Source organism: Electrona antarctica (assembly GCF_951216825.1).
Source record: "Electrona antarctica genome assembly, chromosome: 7".
In the NCBI taxonomy this organism is placed as follows: domain Eukaryota; kingdom Metazoa; phylum Chordata; class Actinopteri; order Myctophiformes; family Myctophidae; genus Electrona; species Electrona antarctica.
Window position 1 is genome coordinate 44754081 of NC_136812.1, and position 27501 is coordinate 44781581.

At 44.3% G+C, this 27501-nt stretch overlaps 1 protein-coding gene across 3 annotated transcripts in view; it reads right to left on the reverse strand.

Annotated features, from left to right (window-relative positions):
- Nucleotides 1-27501, reverse strand: part of alpi.1 (alkaline phosphatase, intestinal, tandem duplicate 1) — a 74895-nt gene that overhangs the window by 23691 nt on the left and 23703 nt on the right. Inside the window, exons 1-4 of one of the 3 annotated variants that reach the window (XM_079506234.1) lie at nt 11925-12037; nt 8677-8802; nt 5355-5470; nt 1313-1487 (exon numbers count right to left, since the gene is read on the reverse strand). In XM_079506234.1, coding sequence (XP_079362360.1) covers nt 1313-1487; nt 5355-5470; nt 8677-8802; nt 11925-12036 — 529 coding nt within the window. In that variant the 5' untranslated portion in view covers nt 12037. Of the gene's footprint in view, nt 1-1312; nt 1488-5354; nt 5471-8676; nt 8803-10230; nt 10353-11924; nt 12038-27501 lie in introns of those variants that run through there. The other 2 variants (XM_079506235.1, XM_079506236.1) reach the window with 2 other exon arrangements.

The following is a 27501-nucleotide window of genomic DNA, read 5'->3' on the forward strand; positions in this document are numbered from 1 at the left end:
TAGTTGTATAGTCTAGCAGTAAGCCTGGACGGGCGAAACATTATTATTTGGTTAAATTTTAACCAAACAACAATGTTTCGCCCGTCAATAAAAAAATCAATATTGAGTGTAAAACTAATGAAGTTCAACAGTGTGTAAAAGTAGGATAAGATAATAAAGGGTCCAGAGTGTGAAAGTGTGTAGTAATATAATAGAGCGTATGAGTTTATAAAAGGACGATAAGATACAGGCTAATACGATACAAGATACGGCTAATACAGTTCAAGAGTGTGTAGTAACTGGAAAGTAACAGTACATTTACTCAAGTAATAGTACAATTTTGATTTTTTTTTTTTTTTTTTTTTGCTTTCGCGTTTAATTAATTATTTTTATGGAGGGATAGACAGTAGGCTGACAGAAAATGGGGTGAGAGATGGGGGGTGACTTGCAGTAAGGGCTTCGGGATCGGGAGTCGAACCCGTGGCACACTGCCAGACTGGATTACCAGCCAAGGTGCCTGGACCGCTGAGCCATGGCCCAGGCCAGGTATTTTTTTCTTTACCGGAGTACTTTTATTTCTACTAACATCTCAGAGGCAAACATTGTACTTTTACTTCACTACAATTATTTGGCAACTTTAGTTTACTATAGTTACTTTATATAGCTTGTAGATCTGCTATTTTTGGTGAATGCTCCTCTCAGAATAGTAATGCTGGGGTTTAAGTGGTTAAACACCAAGTTAGGGGTGGGCGATATGGAAAAATGTAATATCACGATATTGTTTCAAGCAGTATCATTATACATGAAAATATCACAATATTTTTTCGTTTTTTACGGATATTGTTCAAGTTACTTAACAGTACAACCACCGGCACCTACACCTCAATACTGCAATGTAGAACTACACCATTACAAGTAAAAGTTAAGTCCTGCATTCAAAATGTACTTGAGTAAAAGTACAAAAGTATTAGCATCAAAAAGTAGAAAGTACTCACTATGCAGAATGTCCCATTTCAAGTTTTCAAATGTATTAAAATATTTAGAAAATAGCCGATCTACAAGTTACTTGGCACTACTGAGAACCACTGACGGACGGCTTAACCCCCACGAGGGCCCCTGGGGCGGTAATTTTTTGGGGGGCCCACATAGCGCATGCTTTTATCTTGTTTTTATCACATTTCTGACCTAAATTTAACAAAATCAATGGCCAATGAAGGTCCCCAGGAGCCCATTTCAGGGCCTGAAACAAACCCAGTACAGAGCCAAGGGCCCCCATTGGGCCACGGCCCCCACTGGCCCAATGGCTAATTTGGCCCTGAGTCGGACGGTATACCTTGAGCCTTTGCGCGGCGCAGCACAGAGAAGACCTCGTTGCCGAACGTGGTGTTGCATTCGTAGGCCACGGCGTTGGCACTGACGCCCACCGTCTTGGCGTTGGCCTTCACACCGCAGTGGTAGGCCGTCGCCGTGCTGGCGCTGTCTGCCACCTGCTTGTCCACGCTGTAGGTCTGTGTGTGCATGGGACAGAGAGAGAGAGAGAGGGAACAAACGGTAAGTGGTGCATTTTATATAGTGCCGCTTTTATCCAAAGCGCTTTACGTAGATTGTGCATTACATTCACACACACACGCACGCACACACGCACGCACGCACAAGGGACTCGGGACTCTGCCCCCACCGAGTCCACTCGAGTCACGAGTCACTACAACGCAATGGAATCGAGATGAGGTGAGATGAGATGAGGAGCCCATTCATAACATTATAAGAGAGCTGTCTGGCGCTTATAGACAGCTATAAAGTCTGTGAGCCAGGACCCCAAATTTGGGCCATGGGTAACATCTGGGGGGAATAATTCTCATAAAGATAAAGATAAAGATAAAGAAAACTTTATTGTCCATTAAATTTACATAAAATGGAAATGTGTCTTTGGCACACCGGCAGTTACAATAAAACATTACATAAAATACACAGATGCATATAAAATGCATTCACATAAACACAGCAACAGCGATCATGAACAGTGGGTGTTAGGTGAACTATTTAAACATTTTCTTATTTAAAATGTCCACAGCAGTTGGCACAAACGAAGTTTTGTAACCCTTCTTTTTAGCTAGTTTTGCCCTAAGCCTCCTGCCCGATGGCAACAAGTCAAATTCAGAGCGAAGAGGGTGGGTAGAATCATTGTAAATCTGAGTTGCTTTTTTGGTTATGGAGCGGTTGTATGTCCTGAAGTTGCAATTGTTTGTCTCCAATGATCTTACTTGCCTGGTTGACTACCTGGGTGAGTTTGTTTTTATCTCTAACTGAGAGATTCCCAAACCAGGACACGATGTTAAAAGTGAGAACACTCTCAGTGAGTGATCTATAGACCATGGTCAGGGTGTGTTTACTAGCATTAAAACTTCTCAGTTTCCTGAGAAGATAAAGCCGCTGCCTTGCCTTTTTGTAGATGTTATCTGCATTGGTCTGAAAGGTGAGTTTATTGTTCCCAGATATTTAAAGTCACTGATCTGTTCCACTTCCTCCCTACTCATAGTAACAGGCCTAAAGATGGACCCTGAGCCCTCTGCTTCTCATAGTGATTTTTGGGAAGGTATATACACGCCTAGTGCTAGAAAATGTGATAGCATTTCAGCATGGTAGCTTACCCCATACCAAAACACACTTTTCAAAATGATAGATAAAACCTAATGTGGCATTCCACTTCAAACTGTTGGTTTTATCTTATAATTGACCCTGTCTCTTCAGAAAATGGTGTGCATAGCTCAGACAATACGTTTTTCAGGAAAGTTGTGCATCTATTAGGCGTACTGGAGGTGGCTAGACTGGCTACATATTGACACATACAGTACATTACACAAGGTGTACTGTTTTTATGAAATGTATAAGGCCAGTCCAGACCAATGCAACCACTTTCAAGACATTGCATCAGTCTGGACTGACCACCGGTGCCTTTGTTTGGAGAAATGCATTGCAATTTACATGTAAGTATTGCAGTTTCCTGGGCCGTGGCTCAGCGGTCCAGGCACCTTGGCTGATAATCCAGCTGGCAGTGTGCCGCGGGTTCGACTCCCGATCCTGACGGCCTTTACTGCATGTCACCCCCCCATCTCTCCACCCATTTCCTGTCAGCCTACTATCTGTCCCTCCATAAAATATATAAAAATAAAGGCGAAAGCCACAAAAAAAATCATTTAAGTATTGCAGTTTCAACTAGTTGCGTTGTGAAGCATTGGTGTGGACTGCCCTTTACACAAAGGTTTCCACTGTGAATAACCTATAGATTTAATATAGAATGACCATACGTCCTCTTTTCCCCGGGTTCTGTCTGGGGGAGGGGGGGTTATAAATTCCATGGAATGTCCAGGGTTTTGCATGTATCTGTACGGGGACTGCTCAACGCTCACAGAACAGTAAAGCATGTGTATTTACAATGCACGTTTAATGTTTAGTTTGGAAAAACACTCTGAGAGGCAGACTTCCATCCCAAACACCGGAATGTGTATTATTCATAACTAAACTCTGACCTAGCCAGCAGCATACAGTACGCTCTGATCCTCGTGAGGCGCGACGCGTAAATCATAGCAAAGACTCGCTGCTCCGGCTGCACTAAACCTGAGCTTTCCTCTCTGTGAATGAATGAAAATGTCGAAACACAAATGCCATTTCACCATTGAAATGCAGAAAAATAACTGTTTTCTTAGTCTTGACCAATGAGAAGCATGTGTATTGTTTGCCAGTGCAAAGCTGGAACTTGTGTCTGTCGCAAATAAAAGTTCTTTAGACCTGCAAATCCATGTCAACACCAATAAGCCGACAGCTGTGCGCGAGGTGAGCACTTCTGCAAATTAAATTGACCGAATTATAATATAATTTTGTACAACCTAGCAAAGCATAAGATGATGGCTTGGAGAATGGGCTACCTCTCTTTTTAGAAGATAAGCCAAGATTTAAGATCTTGCATACAGAATTCGAGATGCATACTTTAAATCAGTGGTTCTCAAAATTTCTCAAAATGAGATAGAACCGAATGAGGCATTCCACTTCAAACTGATGGTTTTACCTTATTATTCTGTCTCTTATGGTGTGTATAGCTCAGTCAATATGCTATAATAATCTATTACTGGCAGTGGCAACATATTGATATACATTACACAAGTGTACTTCTGTTTTCATGAAAGATGTTAAGGCCAGTCCACACCAATGCAACCACTTGCAAGACATTGCATCGGTCTGGACTGACCAGCTGCAGACCGGTGTCTTTGTTTGGGGAAATGGTTGCAAATATTTGTAAATTGCAGTTGCAACTAGTTGCATTCGTTCACACAAAGGTTTCCACTGTGAATAGCCTATATAGATTTAATACCAGATTACCAGATTATACATACACAGATTAGGTAAGCATTAGTTAATCGTTATTTCATGAACCTTATCAGTAAGTGTTACCAACTAAATGTAGTGTGTGTAATGCATAGGATAACTTTTACTTTACCATTACATACATGAATATCACCTTTGCAGCAGGTGCGTCTTTCACAACAGTATACATGCAATCGATGCAAAACTGACCTCTATGGCTTGCAGATTCGCTAATTCATTAATTCATTATGGGGTTTTTTTACCTTTTCAAATGTAGCCTATACCTGTACATAGAACCGAAGCATACTACTTATTTACTATTTTGAAAAACGACTTCAGCTTGTAATTGAACTATTAAAAAAATGCTTTTCAAAATAGTAAAAAAAAAAGAAAAAAAAGAAGTTTAAAGGCATAGTTAAGGCACCTATAAGGCCCATTGCCTACAGATTCGGAGCATTGGGAACTATATACTCCAACAGACCTGACATTCATTCGACAGCGTCATAAAAGAGAGTTGAGGGATTAAGCCTTGGCCACAGGGCTGAACCTCCATTTTTTTTATCTGGCCATAAGTCTAATTTCACCGTTTATCCTGCAGCGTGTTACTGCTGCATCAGCGTTTCAACAATCCTGAGGTGGGTGAGAGGGCTTAACAACGTTGTGGCGGGGCTGGAATGAGGCAGGATGCAACATGTCCACACAGAACAAAGACAGTGAAATATGGACACAAGCCTTGTGCTATACTGACCCACCCACATAGAGGGAAGAGGGGAGAATTATCTCCTCCACAAACACGCGGCCCCACCTTCTTCCACCCGCCGCCCTGTCCATTTAACAGCAGTCAGAGATGACGGGGAGAGATGACCCCTCTTCAACCTCTCCACTGACAGCTGCGGTGACAGGGCGGGGTGTGCGTCTGGGGGACTTTGACAGGCGTCACACAGCTCAGAGAGATGTTGTGTAGGTGTCTCACCTTAGACAGGGCCAGGTATTGTGTGTACAGTTTGGTGTCTCACCTTAGACAGGGCCAGGTATGGGAAGCTGTCCATGGCCAGAACCGTGTCCTCCCCAGAGCCCCCCTCCATCTGACCCCTCAGGATACGAGCTGCAGAAACCGTAGACACACCCATCCCTGGAACCCAGTCAGTGGAGAAAAAAGTATTCAGATTAATACAAAAAAACATCCGATTCTTAAGCTCACAATGAGTTGCATCGCGACAGGTTTGTTATCTTGTAGATCGGCTATTTTTGATAAGCAAAAGAAAGACTCAAGTAAAGTAAAATTGTACGTAAGGCAGCGAGTGGCAGGTGAGAGTCACAGTGACTCACTGACTTAAAATTGTATGTGTGTGTGTGTATATTTGTTATTGTGAACGTGTTGACATGTTGACATTTTGAATATGAATAATGCTAGGCGTTTTTTATGTAAAATTTCTGGACAAATTCAGCTGTGTCCTGCCAGAAAAGCAAACTGTGGCTGAGTTTTTATAATACATGAATAAATCAACACATAGGTGCTTTGATGTTTTCAAGGCAGCTGCATTTGCACTCATGCCTCAAAGACAAACCCTTGTGTGCTGACAGAAAGATGAACACCAACAAAACAACTACTTTTGCCTTTGACATTTTTATTTAATCATCCTCACACCCCTTTCACTGAAGAAACCAGCTGGAGGCCAGAGAAACAATAAATACATATTCTATAAGCTTGTTTGTTTGCAGTGGTGGACAAAGTATAAGTATAGATACTCCTTGTTACTCAACTGCAAGTGAAGGTTGGTCAGTGAAATTAATTTTTGAGTTAAAGTACTGGACATACACACAATTACAAAGTACAAAACAATACGTGAAAATAGCACATCTACAAGCTCAGAAATCAAGTTGTAATATAAATAATAGTTATTTGAAATACGTCTTGAAGGGATAGTTCACCCAAATAATTACTTATTCTCCATCATACACACCCCATGAAGCCTGGAATTAATGGAGATTTCCTTATTATTATTATTTAAATTTTTTGGTCGCATTCCTAGGCCAATCATTTGATTATATTACAAAATATATTTATTCATGGTGACTCAATGGAGACTCCTACCAAACACTCCGGTCATCATCACATTATTGGCTTAGGAATGTGACGAAAACAAAGAATCTCCATGAATTCAAGGCTTCATCGGCTGAATAATCGATCGGAGGGGCAGAGGGGGAAAAAGCATTTTGGGCGTGAACTATCCCTTGACGTGGCTAATTCATAATTCTTGCACTTTGACTCAAAAGTGCATTAACTCAAGTACAACTATGACACTCAAAACAATGTACTTAAGTACCTTACTCAAGTAAAATGTATAGGCCTATACTGTCCACTGCTTGTCTGTGCTTTAGGTTAGCATTCCTGGGGATTGCGGATGCTCTTTTCCATCCACCTGTGACCTTGGAAAACCCTGCTTATACAGTTTCAAGACATTTTTGTCTCTTCTGTAGTATATTGTTTTATTATTATTTCTTTATCTCTCTCTCTCTCTCTCTCCCCCTTGCCCAACCATTCTTGTTCTTCCCTTTCTCTTTTATGGAACCCACTGTGTTACACCTGTAAACCTTTTAAAGCTTTTACAAGCTTTCTCTGGGCATGGACCATGGCTTTTCACCTGCATTTCTGAGAGTGAGTGAGTGAGTGAGTGAGCGAGCGAGCGAGCGAGCGTGCGTGCGTGCGTGCGTGCGTGCGTGCGTGCGTGCGTGCGTGCGTGCGTGCGTCTGCCTGCCTGCCTGCGTGCGTGTGTTTGTGGTGAAATCCTGCTCGCTCACGAGTCACGACCACCCAGAAACCCAACAGAGTACATCTGATTAAGACCAGAGCTTCTGACAGGCAGCTAACACAAAACACTCTTATAAAATCTGTGAGCCTTTAAACCGCTCTGCCTGCTAAACAACGCTAGTCCTGCGTCTTACCCAGCAGCACCAACACATAACATACCATACATACCACCCAGGCAAGTCATATTTGACGATTTTAAAAGTATTATCAAAGTCTTAAAGGTCCTTAAATTGTCACTTTAGAAAGGTGCAGATATACCCTGTATAGGCCTACACTTATACCGTTTACTGTGTGCTGGTTTGTTTACTGTTTACTGTGTGCTGGTTTGTTTACTGTTGTTGAGTGACTAAACTATGTTGCACAGTAAGGTAATCCTCTGGGGACCCCCCTGAGGGTTTGAGAATCACTGCCCTATAAGCCAGTGTATCCCAGCCAAGACCCAGCCCGCAACAGCCCTATTGGCACGGTTGCGTGTTGGTCTGGCGAGTGGGAGCCCCGGGTTCAATCCCCGCTTATGCGTATTGCTACAATCTGGCGTAATCGGCAGGACGTGGAACGTGATATGGGACATGAGGGACATCGTGTGCGGCGGTCCGCGGTGTGAAGTGAAAAGCGCGAGGACGTGCTTCAAAGACTGGGGGGGGGGTGATTGTAGCCCCCAGCCAAGACCCGGCCAGCCCACAACAGCCCTGCCAATCGGGCCCTTGTTTTGCGACAGTGGCAAGGGAAAGACTGGTATAACGGGTTTGGAAAACATACGCAATCTATTTACTGTTGCTATGGGGTACCGGTCTGATTCGCTTCGGTGTGTGGCCTTCCGCTGTTTTTCTTGTTGTGTTGTGCAACACTTTTGTCTCGTCTTTGATTCAGTTCTGCTGTTTGTGAAGCACATTGAGCATGACAGGCAGCCAGGGGCGTCGCTGACCATTTGGTTGCCCTATATCCGCATATTATTTGTGTTGCCCCCCCTCCCGGTGAGAGCACTGCGTTCTCATGCAGATAGGCTACTTTCGGCGTTTGCGAGCACGCACACATGGTCGTGCGTTATTACGCGGCGGAGCCACAGAGAAAATTGTTATATTGAAGGTCGGGTTGGAACTATTTGGCCTATTTTGTTGACCCCCTCGGCGCGTTGCCCTACTCGCAGTGCGTATGGCGCGTGTACGTAGCTACGGCGCTGCAGGCACCATGCAATTAAGGTTTCATCGCTCTCATTATTCTTTTATTAGCCTTTTATATTTGTTGATGACATTTATTAGCGTCTAATATTTAATGCTCTGTTGATTCAATGAATAAGTATATGTACCTTTTTTGTGTTATCCTTTTAGCCTAAATGTACCACGCGCCGTTTACATTTCTGTCTAATAAAGCATTCAATCAATTACTATTATCATTAAAACTTAAAAAGCGAAAAAGGCAAAAGTGAGACAGAGACAGAGACAGCTAGGAGAGAGAAACAGAGCGAGCGAGCGAGCGAGAGAGAGAGAGAGAGAGTCCATGTGGGTGGTGTATGTCTCTCGTCCTACCGTCTCCCAGGAACAGGATGATGTTCTTGGCTCGATGCTCCAGGGGGCGGAGCTTGAGCGCGGCGTCCAGTGTCCCCCGAGCCTGAGTGTCCCAGAAGGACGGGTCCTTCTCTCTGACATGCTGCGCTGCTCCATGGAAACACGCACGCACGCACACACACATGCACACAGTTAGACATTGTGGTTGATATGTTTTTCTTTCCATTTTACACGTGTGTGACTGTGTGTGCGTGCGTGCATGCGTACATATTTTCAAGCACACACAGGTACAGCGACGAATTATTTTCATGATCCTCATGGGGGCCCGTTCCCCCCTCCCGCAGCCCCGCCTCCCCACCCACCCCCCCCACCCCATAATGCACTCGTCTCTAACTCTCTCTCTCTCTGATCATCTTAAAGCTCACAATGGCGGCATGATCATTGTGAATTTATGAGTTTGACTTTGGAGCTTGAATATATATTCGCTGGTGCGCAACACCTCTGAATGTCAGATAATTGCTCGTTTAGATTGATTCCACCTGCTTAAGCACCCAGATTAGCATTTCAATGCCTGATCTTCATGTGTACAAGGGGACAGGCAACGCGGTCCACCCCCCACCACCCCCCGCCCCGGACAGACAGGAAAACAGACGTGTTAAGGTGTCAGACTTGGATGGTCAGAGCAGCGCGATTACATACAAAGTCAATGCAAGCGAGAATTGCGCGAACGGGCGCGACCTGATGCGGCACAAACGGGACGAACCGAGGCGAATATATATATTCAGGTCCAATTCCTCATGGGGGCCCTGGCCCCCCGGCCCCCACAGACTCTACGTCGTTGTACAGGTATGTAGACCTATATCTATCTTGGTCAGTCAGTGGTTCTCAAACATGTTCATGTGAATCTGAACAGATGTCGTACATGGATCCCCCATAACAGAACATTTGTGTTTTTTTCTATCCATCCTATCTATGCTGCCAGGATTGATCTATTACCCTTAGAGTATATTTGATTGGCGAAAATCCGGCAGAAAATAGTCCCATGGTTTGTTGTTGAAGAGAAAAACATGCCGTCATTACGATGCGAGACGAACACAGCCTCCACAGCATGTTGTAGTCCAAACAAACCACCGTGCATTGAACTCATTTTCCCAGAAGCCCTAGCAGCCCAGAGCATGGCTTGATTTCCGGTTTCGTCATCATAACGCGACAGCCTCGTCACCAGGTCCGCAACAAATCCGCTCTTTTTAATTATTAAAAAACGGCAAATTAAACACATTAAACAAATAGCGGGTTTAGCACCGACACATGGATTAAATAGCGGGTAACGCGGGCGGGTTAAGCAATAGAACTGTTTTAAAGGGACACTTCACCCTTTTTGAAAAACAATATGTTAAGGTGTCACGGTGGCAAAAAGTATTGAACCTAAGTGCAGAGTCATGACCAGCAAGGCAGAGTGTAATCAAAGGATTTATTGAATAAATGCAGAAAAAAGGCAAAACTTAGTAACTACTGGCAAACACTAAGCAGTCCAAAAATGCAAAAAACAAAGAGGTACAAGCAGCAGCAAATTACCAGAAGCTTCAAAGCATAGTCCAGGAACAAGGCACAAGGCAAGAGCTCCCAGGTACAACAACATGACATGAAAGTATGAACTGACAATGTGTGTGTGCAGAAAGTCCAGTCTTATAGGTGGTGGGTTGATTGTATCAGTGTTCACAGGTTTGTAATTGGCTGGGGTGATGAGAGTGGAACCAGGTGTGTAACTATGGCTGAAGTGAGGAATGGGATGAGGGAGTGGCCAAAGTGGGAATGCAGACAGTGGGAGACTCAAACCATGACATAAGGACGTTTAGAAGATTTAGAACCTGGGGGTCTTTATGTGTGTAATATGTGGTTTTAGATATTTTAGATTTTAGCAGTGAGCTCAGTGTCTCTGATGTCATGGACACTGGGCTCACTTACTCCCTGGACTACAATTCCCATAATGCTTTGGTGCACTGCTCCTCCTTGTGGATAGGGGGAGGGCTGTCTTACTGAGACAACATGTAGTGCAGGAAGTAAGTGAGCCCAGTTTCCATGACATCAGAGACACTGGGCTCACTGCTAAAATCAAAAATATCCAAAACCACATATTACACACATAAAGACCCCCAGGAAAGTGTTCTAAATCTTCTAATCTGAACATATAGTTTTTGGGGTCCTTGACAGAAAGTTTTTTTCAGAAAACTGTCAGAATTTAGAAGACATTAATTGTCAAGCTGCTTCCTTCCTCAGTGGTCGGTTTGAGTACAGAATAAAAGTCTCCCGCTGCCATGCAGCACCGCACCAAGAGAGAAGGAATAAAAGACACACCTGAGGCAACAAGGCACGCCGAGAAAAACCAAGGAAAGACAAACAGTCCGTGACTTTACATAAACAGGTATGGACACACCAAGACAGAAATACACACACGCGTGCGCATGCACGCACACACTAAACACAGACTCGTCAATTACACCTACACACCTGATTTAACCTTACTTAACCTGGACTGTCTCAAGTGTATACACACATGCGCGCACACATGCATGCACGCACGCACGCGCACACACACACACACACACACACACACACACACACACACACACACAGACTGCCACTTACCCACTCACGTGGACTAGAGTATAATATGTACAAATGCAGTCACACGTGTATGCGTGGACACATAATTATGCACATTATTATGCTCCTTTCGCCAACACAAACATTCTCACTTCCCCGGCTCTCGCATGCATGCAAGCACACGCACGCACGCACACGCACACGCACACGCACACACACACAAAGTTTACTCACCACCAGACTCCTGCAGACAAGGTAAAACAGTGTCGCCGGGTGGAAACCTCATATGTCCAAACCTGTTACTTTTCAGGATTCAAATTAAACCCTATCAGATCTACAAGCTTAAAAAACTAAAACAAAAAAAAACAGCTTGCAGTTCTGCTACTTGTGATGCTTTTGCGTGATGCCATAGTGTGATTTACGCAAAAAAAAAAAAAAAAAGTTAAAATACGGAGATAAGAGGTTTCTGCCCGACACGAACGATAAAAACCTAACATAACCCCGTCCTCTGTCTGTCCGTCTGTCTGTCCACCCGTCGGTCCGTCCATTAAAGTGTCCTGTTAGTCCGCCCCACAGAGAGGGCCACTAATATCCCAAACCAACCCAGTGGCGGTGGCGGCATGCAGCACAGTGACCGGTGCAGTGTCCAGTCCTGAGGTCCTCACCTTGGCTGTGGTCTGTGGTGGTGCTGGTGCTGGCTCTGCCTGCAGCCATCAGCAATGAGAGCCCAGTGAGGACGATAAGCCCCTGGGCCCTGCACGGTGGTGCCTCTGGCATCCCCCCCCCCCAAAAGCCCAGGACCCCCAGACACACTGCCGTCACTCAACGGAGCTGAAGTCACACACACACACACAGAGAGAGAGAGAGAGACAGAGGGGAGAGACAGAGGGGGTGCTAGAGACGCAGAGAGAGAGAGAGGGTGTGTGGCTGCAAAGACCTCCGGTCCTGCCTTTTAAAGACCCACTCTGTGTGTGTCTGTGTGTGTGTGTGTGTGTGTGTGTGTACGTGCGTGCGTGCGTGCGTGCGTGCGTGCGTGCGTGCGTGCGTGCGTGCGTGCGTGCAGGGGTAAGGGCCCGCGCCAGCTCATAGGCTCAGAGCCACAGGAAAGAGAGAAGAGAGAGAGAGAGATTGAGTCAGAGGGAGAGAGACAGAGAGTCAGAGAGAGAGAGACAGAGAGAGAGAGAGAGAGAGAGAGAGAGAGAATGAGAAGAGCTTCAAGATAATGGGAGAAAGAGGAAGAAAGAAAGAGGGAGAGAGAGAGACAACAAAGGAAGACAGCATGAAGGATAGAGAAAAAAAGAGAAAGAAAGAGACATCAGGGAGGAAGAGACATTGAATTGAGTTGAGAGTGAGATTGAATGGGAGGGAGAGAGAGAGAGAGACAGAGAGAGCGAGAGCGCGCGAGAGAGATTTGCCAGGACCACACAAGAGCACTCAAGCATCGCAGCGCAGGTCCTTTTTTTGTTTTGTTTTAAAAAAAAGAAGCTTTTGTTCATTTATTTCTAGCTGTTTTCTCCCAGCTTGCCATCTCTCTCTCTCTCTCTCTCTCTCTCTCTCTCGCTCTCTCTCTCTCTCTCTCTCTCTCTCTCTCTCTCTCTCTCCCTCCCTCCCTCCCTCTCTCTCTCTGGAACGTGTGTGTGATAGAAAGTCGAATAGCTCGCTCTTTGATGTGGTGAACGTATAATGGGTTCCTTTTTATGCGCCCGTTGATTTAGCTGGGAGAGACAGAGAGAGAGAGAGAGAACCCAATTTGTGTTGGCATACATCATAATATAAATCATAACGGTTTCCATCTCCTTTCTCTTCAGAACCCCCAACCCCCACTGGAAAACAGCCTGGCAAGAGAACGAGAGACAATATTCTCTGGGCTGTTTTTCATGTTAGGGAAGATGGTTTTATTTGCACATAATTTCCATTTCACTAAGTCTCTCTTTCTCTCTCTCTCTGTCTCTCTCTCTCTCTGACATCTTTGCATTAAAACGACCCCAATAACTTCCCCCCGCTCTCTCTCTCAACTTGGACGTGTTTCCGTGGGAAGTAAAGTCGGCGAAGGCATTTTTCATCCATGAGGTAGCAGAGAACAGGACTGCCTGCCCAATGAAAACTGCTTTTTTTCCTGTCTTTTCTTTCCTGCTTCTGCCATTTTTTTTGCACAAACACAACAGTTTGTGTGTGAAATGAGGTGAGCGGGGCCAACTCTGTTCCGCACAGCCAGGGGGAACGGAATCACGGCCATGCATCCCCCCCCCTCTCTCTCTCTCTGTCTTTCTCACTCTCTCTCTCCATCTCGCTCTTTCTCTCACCCCGCCCACCTCATGAACGCGTCGAGGCTGCACCTCATTACCGCGCGTATAGCTCCAAGAAGACCTCTCTCGCCTCCTGCCAACGCCGCACCAGGTTTGCCAACGGGGGGATTTGCGGTCTGTCACGTGGGTCCAATCAAGATTCTAATAAAATCGGAGCAGCTATAGTGCCTCTCTGGGTATAGAGGGGAGCGCAGAGGGGCCTCACATGATGGCGGGCGGGCGCCCCCCCCACCACCACACCACACCAAGTGAAAACACTGGCAGTGACGTGCGTTAGAAGCGAGGAAAGGCTTGCGGAGACACGTTCCATTTGTTACGGGATCCATGCCCGGAGAGGGAAGGGGATTTGCGCTGCATGGGAAAAACGTCGATTCGGTTTCCGCCGAGACAAGTGTAAACAGCTGGTGGTCTGTTTCTGGTCTCAACGTGGATCATCCAGTCATCGGGAAGATAAAAGGTTGCTTATAGGCGCCTTTGTTTGGTTGATTACATAGACAGCTTGGAGGCTCACAGGAGCCATGTAGACTTATGGGAATGGAAGCGGCTGGTGTTGTTTAACTACCACCACCACCACCACAATAACATTAGAGTTGTACTGTACAGCTCACTCCAGAAAGCAGCTTTCTGTTCTTATACACCTGTCTAGCTTGCTGGAACTTTCTGCCCCTGCATCTTTCATTAGCATGTCCTCGTTGGAAGGCCGCGGTGGGACACCCTCGTGGTTGATTGATGTCCCCTGGTTTATTGGCTGGGAGTTCATTCATGGTCTCCTAGTCCACTGGTTCTCAACCAGTGGTCCTTGAGGGGGTTCCAGGTGGTCCCCAGCTAAATGATGGAGAGTTGGCAATGGTAACCAGTGGTCCTTTTTTTGTTTGTTTTTTTATCCCACGATTTTGCAACCCATTTCTTTCACCCAGTGTCATCTAATGTAATCCTGGGCGATACACCTCCTCTGCCAACCTGGGGGGGCAGCGGACTGCATGACCTCATGCTTCCTTCTATGCATGAGGAGTCCAAGCTGCTTCTTTTCACCTGACAGGGGACGGGGAGAGTTTCTCCAGCCGGACGTAGCGCGTGGAAGGAACACGTTATTCCGACCAGTTCCTTTCCCCTCCATCAGGCGCCCCGGCTGACCAAGGAGAGGTAGTTTAGAGACCAGGATTACTGCATGTTTTTGTGAGGGTACCTAACCTAGGGGACACGGAGAGAACATGCAAACTCCACACAGAAAGGCCCTTTCGCCAACCCCACCTAGGGTATGAGCACTGATGACGCGAAAGAGGGAACACGCCCCCAGCACCCACAGCGTCCCCAGCGGGAATCGAACCCAGAACCTTCTAGCTGTGAGGCGACAGCACTACCGCCAGTGGTCCTTAAGGGGGTTCCAGGTGGTCCCCAGCTAAATGATGGAGAGTTGGCAATGGTAACCAAATGGACCATTATAGATCTTTAACTCTTGAGAGTGTAAAATGACGGGTCCATTTGGTTTCATTTTACACTCTCAAGAGGTACATTATTGTTAAACATCTGCATTACTTAATTTTAAAGACTATACAAGCAATTCGAGAATGTAAAACAATTGTGATTATTTGTTAATTATTTCTCCTATGGTACCACATCAATACAGCATGGAATTGTGGACTAAATCATATCTAACGATAACAGTAAATAGGGCTCAGTAAATGGATATTGATCTTTGGTTGTTTCAATGTTTGCAAGAATGTTTTGTGAGACTAGTTGCCACTGCTTTATAATGGTAAATATTTCTTCTTGAACAAAGTACTCGCTTCTCTTTCAGTTCCATGTCATATTTCCCCCTCTTCTGAATCTTTGTTGTCTGCTCTGCCCTGCATGCACATGAGATTTATTTTCCTTTGTGCTTCATGCACGGATGTTTCTGTGAATAAAAAAACTAAATAAAAGAAATGGCACAATAGCGCGACAGGCTTCAAAGTGCCGCAAGGCGTGAAGGGACCAAGAAAAGGCCTACGTTGGCGTATGCATCCCGTGAACTTGCCGCCCTCGTTCCCCTGCACATTTCTGACTGAGCATATAGGTTTACTCACTATAGTCAGTACACTTCAGAACCCTTTCATTGCAGCATCTGGATCCTGTGTTTGATGCCACTAAAACTAAATTACAAAGGGCAAAGGTTTAAGGGTTCCCCCTTCTCCCCCACCACTCAGAGCTTTCTCAGCTTCCTCTCCAGCAACCTATGGATGCTGTGAATCACGGCGGTTAGACAGATCGGGGCTCCAGATTACAGCTCACAAAGGGAAATGTTTAGGTTGAAGCTGTCGAGACAAGGCCGCGGAGTGTGGGTGGCAGTGGACCACACAGCCCTGCTTTCAAAGGACGGGCCAGAAAATGAGTTTTTCCCCACTTCATTTCCAGGATGGGTTTTTGAAGGTCTGACTTATATTGTACTTATATTGTACTCACAACGCATCGCCACGCAGTGTGCCATCGACCGAGTAGACATTAATGGAGCATGTAGGAATTGGTTTATTGTTGTTTATATGCTTTGGTTATGTTGGCTGTTTACATATTTGGTCAATGCACTATCACTGGTACGTGGCCTCATGGCCATAGGGGCAGACACCTGATTACCTCAAAAGCACCACCGGTAGAACAGACAGAGAGAGGTGTGTGGGAAGCCGCATTTTCTGTTGACCGACCGCCTTATTCACTTTATTCGTTTTGCATTGTTTTTTGCATTGTTTTTTTATATATATTTGTTTTTGGCTTTTTGCCTTTATTGATAGTTACAAGTGAAGATAGCCAGGAAAGAGGGAGAGAGAGAAGGGGAGAGTCATGCAGCAAAGGTCGTCATGAACGGGACTCGAACACGCGACACGCTGTCAGGCCAGAGCCTAGATGTGGCATGCGCCTGGAAGTTTGAGCACCCTTAGTTAGTTCTAGATTGACCATTTATTGCAACAAATTGTATACAGTTAAACGTAAACACATACAACTTGAATGCATTTGAATGTTAAAGCCATGCATAGAACATTGAATCAGATTATAGAACATGAATCTAGTTTACTTCAGAGCCGTGCACACGAGAATTCCAGTTCAACATTTGGTTTACACATTTAAGCAGTAGGCTACATAAGTATGTGAGCCTATATGCCAGACTTTGATCAAAAGGTGAAGGCTGGGGTGGTGGAGGCAAGTTTGGCAGCAGCAGCAGCAGTGTGAGACTGTGAAGCAGTGAGCCGTATTTGTCTGCCTTGTTGAGAGAATGAGGCGTGATTGAAGTATGGAGTCATGATCAGCTGAGATGTGAATGACGAATAGGAAGCTATAGGCTGATTGATACAAATACAATCAGTGGACTGACAGCTGATTACAGTTTAGGCATGCAGATTAACGTGTCCCTGTATAAACTAACGACAGGCTTCATTTGTCTGGAACTCTGGATCCATCCTTTTAAGCGGAACGCGTCGGTCAGTGTCCTATTTAGTTTGGTCACCTCTTCTGCAGTGCATACAGAGCACTAATTTTAAAGGGTAAGACCACTTTTTTAGAGGTTTGGGTTGTTTTCTTACCTTATTATGGGCAAACTAGTCCATTCCATGAATTATTTCGCTCCGTTGTGTTGTTTATTAGCAATTTAAGAAATACAAAATTCATTGACTTCCATTGTAACGGGGAAACAGGCTAGCTCAGACAGTTTATGACATCAGGAAAACTTATGCGGTTTTATTTTTAATAAACAATGTCAACTTTGTCTTGTTTTGACAAATTTGTGTAGAAAGAAGATCCGGTAGGTATGCCTACACCGACCGAATCACTGCTGTTCGCGTCTTAAAAGACGAAAATAAAAATAAAACGTTTTACTGATGTCACAAACTGTCAGAATCAGCTTTTGTTGCGTTGGTTCATGTGCTAAAAGAGTGACTTTGAGACCCGTTTCCCCGTTACAATGGAAGTCAATGAGCGACTATTTTTAATTTCTTATTGCTAATAAACAACACAACGGAGAGAAATAACTCATGGAATGGAATAGTTTGCCCATAATAAGGTAAGAAAACAACCCAAACCTCTCAAAAAGTGGTCTTACCCTTTAACCCCATTTTCATGGAAATGGTCCTCCTCAGTGAAGCTCATTGTAAACTGGCACAATTTCCATCTACTCACTCTGGGTCTCAATGGTGCGTGGGCTATGGACTTGTCTATTTTTGGGGTAAAACAAAATGTTATTTTTGAGCGGCTCCAACGTGTGGCTTTACTGCTCCCGATGAGCAGGTTGTGGCCTTGCATGGTTCCGTCCGCCATTGCTGTGTGAATAGTAAGTACATTGTAAAGCGCATTGGAGAAAAGCGCTATATAAATGCAGTCCATTTACCATTATTTTAACAAGGCAGAGGTAGGCAGAGATGCCCAACAGCACTGCCACTGAACCATTACCATGCATGTCTAATTTAGGCGCTCAGAAATGGTGTGTGCATGGCCTGCGTGTCTGTGTGTCTCTGTTGCTTTCAACGAATGACTGTGTGACTGTGTCTGTGTTTGTTTGACTTGGGTACGAGGAGAAAGGCCCGACTTTGTCTCTGTCACAGAGAGGAGTGACAGAAAAGGAGATGAGCAAAGCCACCAGACAAACAGAGAAAGATGTGGAAAGACAACTGGCGCTCTCGGGCAGAGAAACAACTCCCAGCTCTGTGCGAATAATTAAGCTATAAGCTGGCCAATGATGATGCCAGTGATCTATTTTGGCCCCCGGCATCGTTATTACACACACGTAGAGAGAGAGAGAGAGAGAGAGAGATAGAGAGAGAGAGAGAGAGAGAGCGAGAGAGCGAGATAATTCATCCATTTAAACAGGGCACATAAACAGTGATGGAAGTACTAATTTATTCATTGATACCTGGTGCGACCTATACGTTGTTTTACCTTCGATCAATCCGGACGCTACCTATGTGTCTCATTAGTTATTGCTATACATGTAGCAACAGCATTATCTAATCTATAAAACTTGTTTTAAGGTGTTATTTAGAATCTGCCTCAGGTTTAAGTAGACATATCAATACCACAATGCCGATTAGGTTACGTGAAGTGAAGGTCCCGTATTCAAAATTTGACCTGACTGAAGTATTTATTGGCATCAAAATGTATACGTACCAAAAGTAAATTAGGCCTACTCAATATGAAAAATAGCAGATCTACAAGCTCACGACACTGATTTTGCAGATATTTTCAAACAGCAAAATGATATAGGGCTGAAAGTGGTTCACGTTTGTTTTGTAATAGTAATCCAAATCTACAAAGTAACTAGTTACTGACGTTTTCAAATAGTTGTAATAAAAATATACTGTCTATTATATATTGTCTTTGAAATGTAGTGGAGTAGAAGTAAAAGTATAGATTATTGGAAATATATCATACCTCCAAATTGTACTTAAGTACAGTACTCAAGTGAATGTGCTTAGTTACTATCCACCACTGGTCATAAATGACGTAAAGCTATATGTATACAGCATTGCTGTTGGGAGGCTGGCTGTAAAAGGGGCTTTTTTATGGAAGGCACACACCGCTTGTTTTAGGGGGACAATAATAAACGAGGCACCTGCCGGGAAACGCAAGTCACGTCACAACGCGACTGTCAAAGCCGCCAAGCCTGTTAGTCACTTATACCTAAACATCAAACGGAACTGGGGCTGAGACGGGCCTCCACGTCTGTGCGTAATTGGACCCATAAAGGAAATGAGGTTAGTGGACATGTGTGAAATAGAGACGTGCATGCACGCACGCACGCACGCACGCACGCACGCACGCACAGAGAGAAGATTAAAGAGGGAAAATGTGTGTATGTCTATGTATGTATGCTGTATGTACTGTATAATGAGAGTGAAAGAGGGAGCAATAAAATATAATCTGTGTATGATCTATAGCGTTGCATGTACTGTACACAGTGAAATCCTTAGAAAATGTTTACGTCATTCGGAGAGTGTATTCTAATGAAATAGAAAATAATACGAAAATTTGCATATTTGCTTTATCTTATATGCACACAAATAAGATAAAGAAGAACAGCCAAGACACACTAACCTTCCTTAGAAACGGGGCATGTGCAGTGAGGAACGTTCAGAAATAGAGGGGGGGGGGCATTATTTAGTATCATTTTTATACAATGTGCGGTACAGTACGGTACGGTGTGGTACGGTACGGTATATCTACAGCTATTCATCAAGTAGGGGTTCAAGTTCAACTAGGGGCTTATGGTGTCATGGATTCACAACGCACACTGACTTACTACACCCCTGACTTCTATCCTCGCGTCCGGTTCGACATGAATCTTCTTACCAGCTTTGACGTTTCCAACCACAATACATGGCAAAAGTGCTTCTGGAGCTTTACTGGCACTGCATCTCTGTTTGCTTCAGAGTTCGGAGAATTCGGGTATTCCTCATGCAAAAAAGAAAAAGAAAAAAAAGCCCATTTTATTGTCAGAATGTTAGGAAGATTGTGTGACTTGTGAACAATTGGTCCAATCTTTAGTTCAGTGACCACGGAGCTAAAGAATCCTTTAGAAGCTGTGTTCACAATTATTCACATTCACTCCCCCATTGGAACTAATAGGCCTACTTCCGGTCTCCTAAAGTGGCGATGACCTACGTCACACAGATGTAGAAAAGCCAGTTGGGCTGTCTTGCTCTTCTATTTGTCTTGGTTCAGACTCTAACAGCTCAGTCCGTGGTGGCCGATGCTGCGGTTGAGCGCCAAGTTTTGGACATAAGACGGGATGAAAAGCTAAACAGCAATTAAGGGCAGGAGGGAGTTCTTCACGTCGTCTCCTCTGTGTATCCGAGTAGCCTATTCCTAAGAGTTCCTCCATCACTCACCCCTTCTGGGAGGCTGCACCGCCGTTGCATTTTATGCTCCACAGTGTCTCACTGAATCACATCTGTGTGCAAAATCTTATTCTTAATCCCTCATGAACGTAATTATAGGTCCAATCTAACCAAATCCTAAATTCATACAATCTCTGTGTATGCACAAGAGCGTATCGGCCCTTGGAGAATCTCGAGAACCGCCCACAACCGACTTCAAAGTAAACTCAACCTGCATACAGTGGTGTAGTACATTTCATTTCTCCACTATAACTACAATTATTTGAAAACCTTAGTTACTAGTTATTTTGTAGATTTTGATTATTATTACAAAACATACATTAACTGGGGACAGGGAGATACTCCTTATATGGTCCCCGGACTCCCCGCACTCTATAGTAGGGAGACAAATCACAAAAAAATAAAAAATAAAATAAAAAAGGGTTATTTGAATATCACTGAATATACCTTTTAACACTTCAGCCAACATACATTCCGGCAATTTGAAAATAGCCGATCTACAAGGTCAAAATGTAACAATCCATCGCATTATGAACTTGTAGATCGTACTTTTCCACCACCACTTACATAGATTGTGCATTACACACACACACAGTCATACACTGATGGCGGACGAAACCATGCAAGGCACCAACCTGCACATCAGGAGCAATTAGGCCTTCAGCGTCTTGCTCAAACAGCCCATCAAACTTTTAAACATCTGTGATCATGCTCAAACTGCTGAATAAACAAACATAAACTTGCTTTGTTCCTGACTTGCATCATTCGTGACCAGTGCGGTGCAGCAATTAATAATTCACGCATTGGACCGTAACAGCACTCCGAGTTAAATTAACACTAAATATTTTACTGTATGAGAGAGTGAGCAATATTCGAAGACAGTGAAGGGCGAACAGAGGGACAGAGTGTACTGTGTGTGTGTGTGTGTGTGTGTGTGTGTGTGTGTGTGTGTGTGTGTGTGTGTGTGTGCACGTACACATGTATGCATGCATGCACTCCAATACAGAGGAATTGAGTTCACGCATGTGCATCTGTAAAATATGGTGTTTGTTGTAATAGCTTTGGGTTGTTCTCTAGGTGATGTCAGAAGACGCACATTTAACTAGCCAACTTCATTTCAGCGTGCAGTTTGTAGCGTACACAACTACACATCACCTCATAAACACAGCCTTTCATGTGAACCACAGGATGACCACATGAAACATGTTTGCTTTTTGGTTCTCAGACCTTCACCCCGTCCCTCCCGTCCCATGGAATGCTCTGGTGCAACGGCCACATGAGGAGAGTTCATTTAAATCAGTGCTTCTCCAGCGTGTTTCATTACAAGGAGGACCCTCATCATAACTCAGAGGTGCCACCTTTTCCACCAGTTCTAGAACTGGCTCCGTCAGTGATGTAACAATTTAGTTGATTCTAACCCCTCGCTAACCCCGCTAATGGATTCTGAGATAAGAGTTGTTCCCATACCAGACCAGTATCGGAGAAGTACTGCTTAAAATGCAATCCCAATTATATGTCAGACTATACCAATCCAATACCATACAATTTATCAATTTATTTACATTGTTGTTGTTGCACTACTGTTTACACTTTATACCAATTTACATAATTATTGTACTACCTATTAATGGATACGTTTTCATTACGCGTTGTAGGCTACTATAGGTATATCGGCCGGTACGGGGGTATCGTATTGGGAAAGAAATAAAGTGGCCCGGCACATGACTCACCTGTGCAGCTGTGTCCGACGAGGACAATCATGCACATGGCCGCTAGCATCGTCTTCCTCCTGAACCAGACCAGCACCTCTCCTTCTTCTGTCCGTCGTCTGACTGGCGCTGTACTTTATGCTTTTTTCTGATTCAATAATTCTCATTCTACATTTTTTTTCTACATATTTCACCCCCATTTGTCTTTTCCCCTTCTTCCACTGCTCTGCTTCGCTCCGCTCTAAAAAGCCCAGAGCTGCAGCAGTGGCCCCTTACAACCCCATGATGTACCCCCCCCCCCCCCCCCCCACCACCACATTCACAACAATGGCTGGCCAAGTTTCCTGCCTCCCAGGAATACAGAAAAGTAATAAATGACCCACGCTAAATGGAAAGGGGGTGGGGGGGGGGGGTTTCAACCACTTCCACCCTCTAGCCTTGACTTGCATCTTTTGTTTCAGGGAGACGACAGCGGAGGACACACACGCAAGCACGCACAGATAGCCACCTATACAGTACAGTACAGATGCACAATCACTCACGTACGCACACACACAGAATTTCTATTTCTGGAAAGTTAGCATAGGCCTACATGCTATAATACAATCCATATTGTCCTCATGTTAAAAAAAAAAACCTGCCTAATGATGATGTCACTGATAGGCGGGTTTCTGGAATGTCCCTCAGCCATCCTATGAGACACCGACAAGAAAAGTGTATCATTTTTGACCAATTACATGAAGATGGGTTGATTGAAAATAGGTGAAGGCGTCCTTTAATGCAGTGTTATTAGCATATTATAATTCATTACAAGTTTGTATATTTACAATGCATTACACACATGTGACGCACGTGCTGTTATTGATGTGACAATACAAATACTGGGTGTGTGAATTGAAAGCATGCATTGCACGCAGAAACATACACGGATATAAACACACGTACATATCCTCTTACATATATAAACAAACACAGACATGATGTGTTCAGCTTTCTTCCAGTCCGCATGGGGAAATATCCCCACATTTGAGACAGATGGCCTTGGCCCCGCCTTCCTCCACACCGCTGCCAGGTGGAAACCTTGTATGTCCAAACCTTGCATGTCCTTTGTTTTTGAGTGGTGCAACCATGGACTCCTATAGACAGCTATGTGTGTCCCTGGCTGGCTGTGTCCCTGGCTGTGTCCGAGCACGAAAATAGCGTTTGGTTGGTTTTCACCACCAACTGTCACTGTTGGTAAATGGTAAATGGTGCATTTATATAGCGCCTTTATCCAAGACGCTTTACATAGATTACATTCACCCATTCACACACACATTCATACACCGATTGCGGCGGAAGCCATGCAAGGTACCAACCAGCACATCGGGAGCAATTTGGGGTTCAGTGTCTTGCCCAAGGACACTTCGACATGTAGACAGGAGGAGCCGGGATTCGAACTGCCGACCCATGGATCATTGGACGACCTGCTCTACCTCTTGAGCCACAGTCGCCTGTTGCGCCTGTTGCGCAGCCTAACATACACACACACACACACACACACACGCGCGCACACTGTATATCGGATTTTTTAGTGTGACAGTACAGTACCGTGACGGTACAGTATAGTACAGTACAGTAGAGGGACCCCCTGGGGACCCCCACACGGTAACGCTGTCATTTCTCAATGATTTCGCACGCGGGGCGGCTCGCCGGGAAACCGGGCCACCCCCCTGGGCGCGTTCCTGGGGGTCTGGAACTTTCGGGGACCCCCACACGTTGTTGCACCACTCACTTCACACGGGTGTGATTTTTATTATTAAATATTGAAATTGTGAAAATAGTCGATCTACAATTAAGTCACGCTGTCATGGGCTACTTTTTTCGCTACCTTTGTGCGCCACTCATTAATTTACAAGAAAAAGCATTCAAAGTTGAAATATGGAGATGCGAGTTCTCCGCCGGACAGCGACAGTCAGCGACTGCAGCCCCATAGCGTCACTGTCGGGCAGAAAACTCTTCTTTCCACATTTTAACCTGTACAAATGGACGTGTTGCATTTGCATCAATACTGTATAGGGCTCACTGAGAATACAAATGTCTTTTTCTGTTTTGTTTTTAGACCAGCATAACAACATAAATGTTGCACACACACAATGTATAAAACATTAACCACTTAATCCCCACTGACGACTCTCGCAGGAAAATAGCAGATGTGCAAGCTCACAATGTGTCACATTGGTGACGTATTGTGATCTTGTAGATCGGCTATTTTCAGCAAAGTAGTAGTAGCCTACTACTACTTTGCTGAAAATCGCAGATAGGGTAGTGTGATAGAAAAGGAAATGGTATAGAGCTCCGGTCAACCATGTATAGGGTTTAAGTGGTTACGGTACGGTATTGTTGTTGTTTACTGTACGTTTGAATAACGTAACGTGATGGAAAAAGTAGGCGCGCACAGCGCGCACTACACAGTACACACTACACTACACAACAAACATTTTACGAGTGCCATTGTTACTATTTTTTGTTTTTAGCCAACGAAAACCTTAGCCCTGAAGCCAAACATAGCAGATCTACAAGCTTATACATATTGTGAGTTTGTAGATGTTTTTTTGGGGGCATGACACCTCTCTAAAATATACCCAATCCTAACCCTCCCCAACTTGAATGTGAGAGTGAGGACAGGGAGAGAGAGAATTATGAGCTATAGCAGGTAAAAACAATATGAATGACATGATGGAAGACTGATTGAGGGAGGGAGAGCCATGCTCCTCACAAAAGTATCAATCAAAATGTAATGGATTCCAGCTGTGAACGGCTCACCTGGCATGACCCAACAAGAAGGAGCAGAACATAATGAAAGAAAAGGGGGGGAAAGTGACTAAATACATTTACTCAAGCACAGTACAAAAGTATATGACAATTATTTGAAAACGTTATATTATACCAGTAAGACGCATGAGGGTGAGATGCGACCTCACCCTTTACTGACCATATATGGAGCGTGTCTTGAGTGTACAGGGTGTGATGAGGTCAGATCAACATATGGAATGTCAGAACAGGACAGCTCCATATATGGAGATCTAAGGGTGTCTTGAGTGTAATTTTCGGGCCTGTTGAGAACTCTAGTTTTCGCCGGCTGCCAGGCACGGCTGCACAAACTAGAAATGCACAGTAAGTAGCCTAGACTCTTGTCTGTCCCTCCCATCCCTATATCATTTTTAACTTAATTTGGTTACGTCATCCACATATGTCAGACCTGGGCACAATATATGGGGGCATTCCCCATGTATGGGGGTGATGGGGATTTTGAGTGACGAAAAACGCCCCATGTATGGATATTGAGTGACGAAAAACGCACGATTCCATAGTTAACGCAATTATTGCAGAACATAGCCTGCATTAGCCAATTAAGCCAATATTTGTAAAGAAGGAAGACACTGGAGCATCTCAGCGCAGTTAATCACCTTTTAATAGCAGGGTGCAAGAAAAAAGAATGTATTGACATTGAAACCTTTATTTAACTGCATGCACCCTGCTATTAAAAAGGATTTAACTGTCTGAAATGCTCCACTCCCAAGGTGTGCTGGACCAGCCTGAAATTGGCTTTGAGTTGCAGTTGTTCCCCATTTGTATATACTTTAAAATAGGTGATATACAAGCTCACAATGTTAAGAGCATGTAGATTTGTGATTTTTGAAAGGTTTTGACAAAATGTTAGAAAAAAAACGTTGGAAAATGGGACATTCTGCGCGAGTACTTTTTGGTGCACTACTATATTTGGATGCCATATACTTGTTGCCATGTTCACGGCACGCATCTTTATATTATATCTTAGGTACCATGTGTAAATATGTATTGTAAATATGTCTTTGTTTCTTGTTTTCTCGTCTGATCTCCTTCCCTCTTTATTTATTTTCTGTGGAGCAATTTTCACCCACGTTTTTACTTAGTAAACCTGTGATGTGACAATAAATCTGTTTCTACATGATTCTGAAAATAAATAAATACGATTTTAAATACGGGACTATTACTTGCAACAGAGTATTTCTCTATTGTGGTATTGCAATAGCAATAAAAGTACTTTGTCCACCATGACTGCTAAAGAAAAGTTGTTATTTTAGCTACAGAGGCCATCAGAGCTAAACCTTCCAACCAAACGAAGAGAGAAGATTAATGTTAGCTTGGTGTGCTAATGCATGAAACAGCGATTTCCACAACGCAGCGGGGAAACAAAGCCGGGAGTGGAGACTAAAAGAAAATCCCGCCTTGTCGTCACTCGCTCGTTCGCTTTTGTTTTGCTTTTTCCGCTGGCTCACTCAGACGTGGTGGGTCCATTTCTTTTTCCTGCACGTCCGTCCAGCCGTGACCACGCTGGAGGAGGGACGTCACGCCGAGGAGGTGCACGGGAGGTCCAATGCGGAGCCTGAGGTCAGACGTGGGGTTTATTTTCACAGGCACCGTTGCTGTGGGGCCAAAGCAGGGCGCTTGTCCAAAAACATCCTCCACACTGACCTCCATGGCCTGCAGGTGCTGGCCAGACACAGCCTGCATGATGAATGCGAGTCCAGCATCCTATACAACACTTTCCCCCTGTATCTACCCTGTGTGTTATTACCCCTAATAACTTTCTATATGAATGTTGAATACCACTGCTTTCTATGAATGTTGAATATCTCAGTTCTTTGGTAAATTAATCCCCTACTTGACCACACCACAGCGTCACAGAAAGCAGCAACAGGACCACACGCTTGAAACGTGGAGCGACACGTTTTGAGCTCGTCGATCGGCTACGGCCGTTTTTGAATTTGAATGTTGACAAGTAACCGTTTTGAACATACGAGGTTTCCACCGCCGACGGAGATGATATTATAAACTGTATTATTACCCCTAACTGTAACACAGAACTCTACAGTGAGTTTTAAGACATTTGATTTATGAGCAATGCATACTTAAATAAATGTACTTAGGCCTATGTGATTTTCAAGATAATGCCATTTCACCCTAAAATACTGAATTAGTCAGTGATTCCCAAACCTGTGGGTGGCGAGGGTATTGCATGTCAGTGGGCTCCCAAATAATTGTTATAGATTGTAATGCTAAACTATAACGTGTAATTTGAATCTTGTAAAATGTGTTTTCATTCTGTTCATAAATGTATAAGAACCTAAAGGATACTGTGATGGTTCCATAATTGATCCAAGCCGCAACACTGGTTCCGTTCGATTGGTGGGTTCGGCTGCCGTGTTAAGTGGTCAGACGGGTGGACTGGGGAACACTAGCAAGACTTTCTAGTGGGACCTGATCCAGGATATGTCAGGAATCCCTAATATATGTGACACTTTAAATTAATCCTTGACCACGATTGTGACTTGACCTTTTGACCCT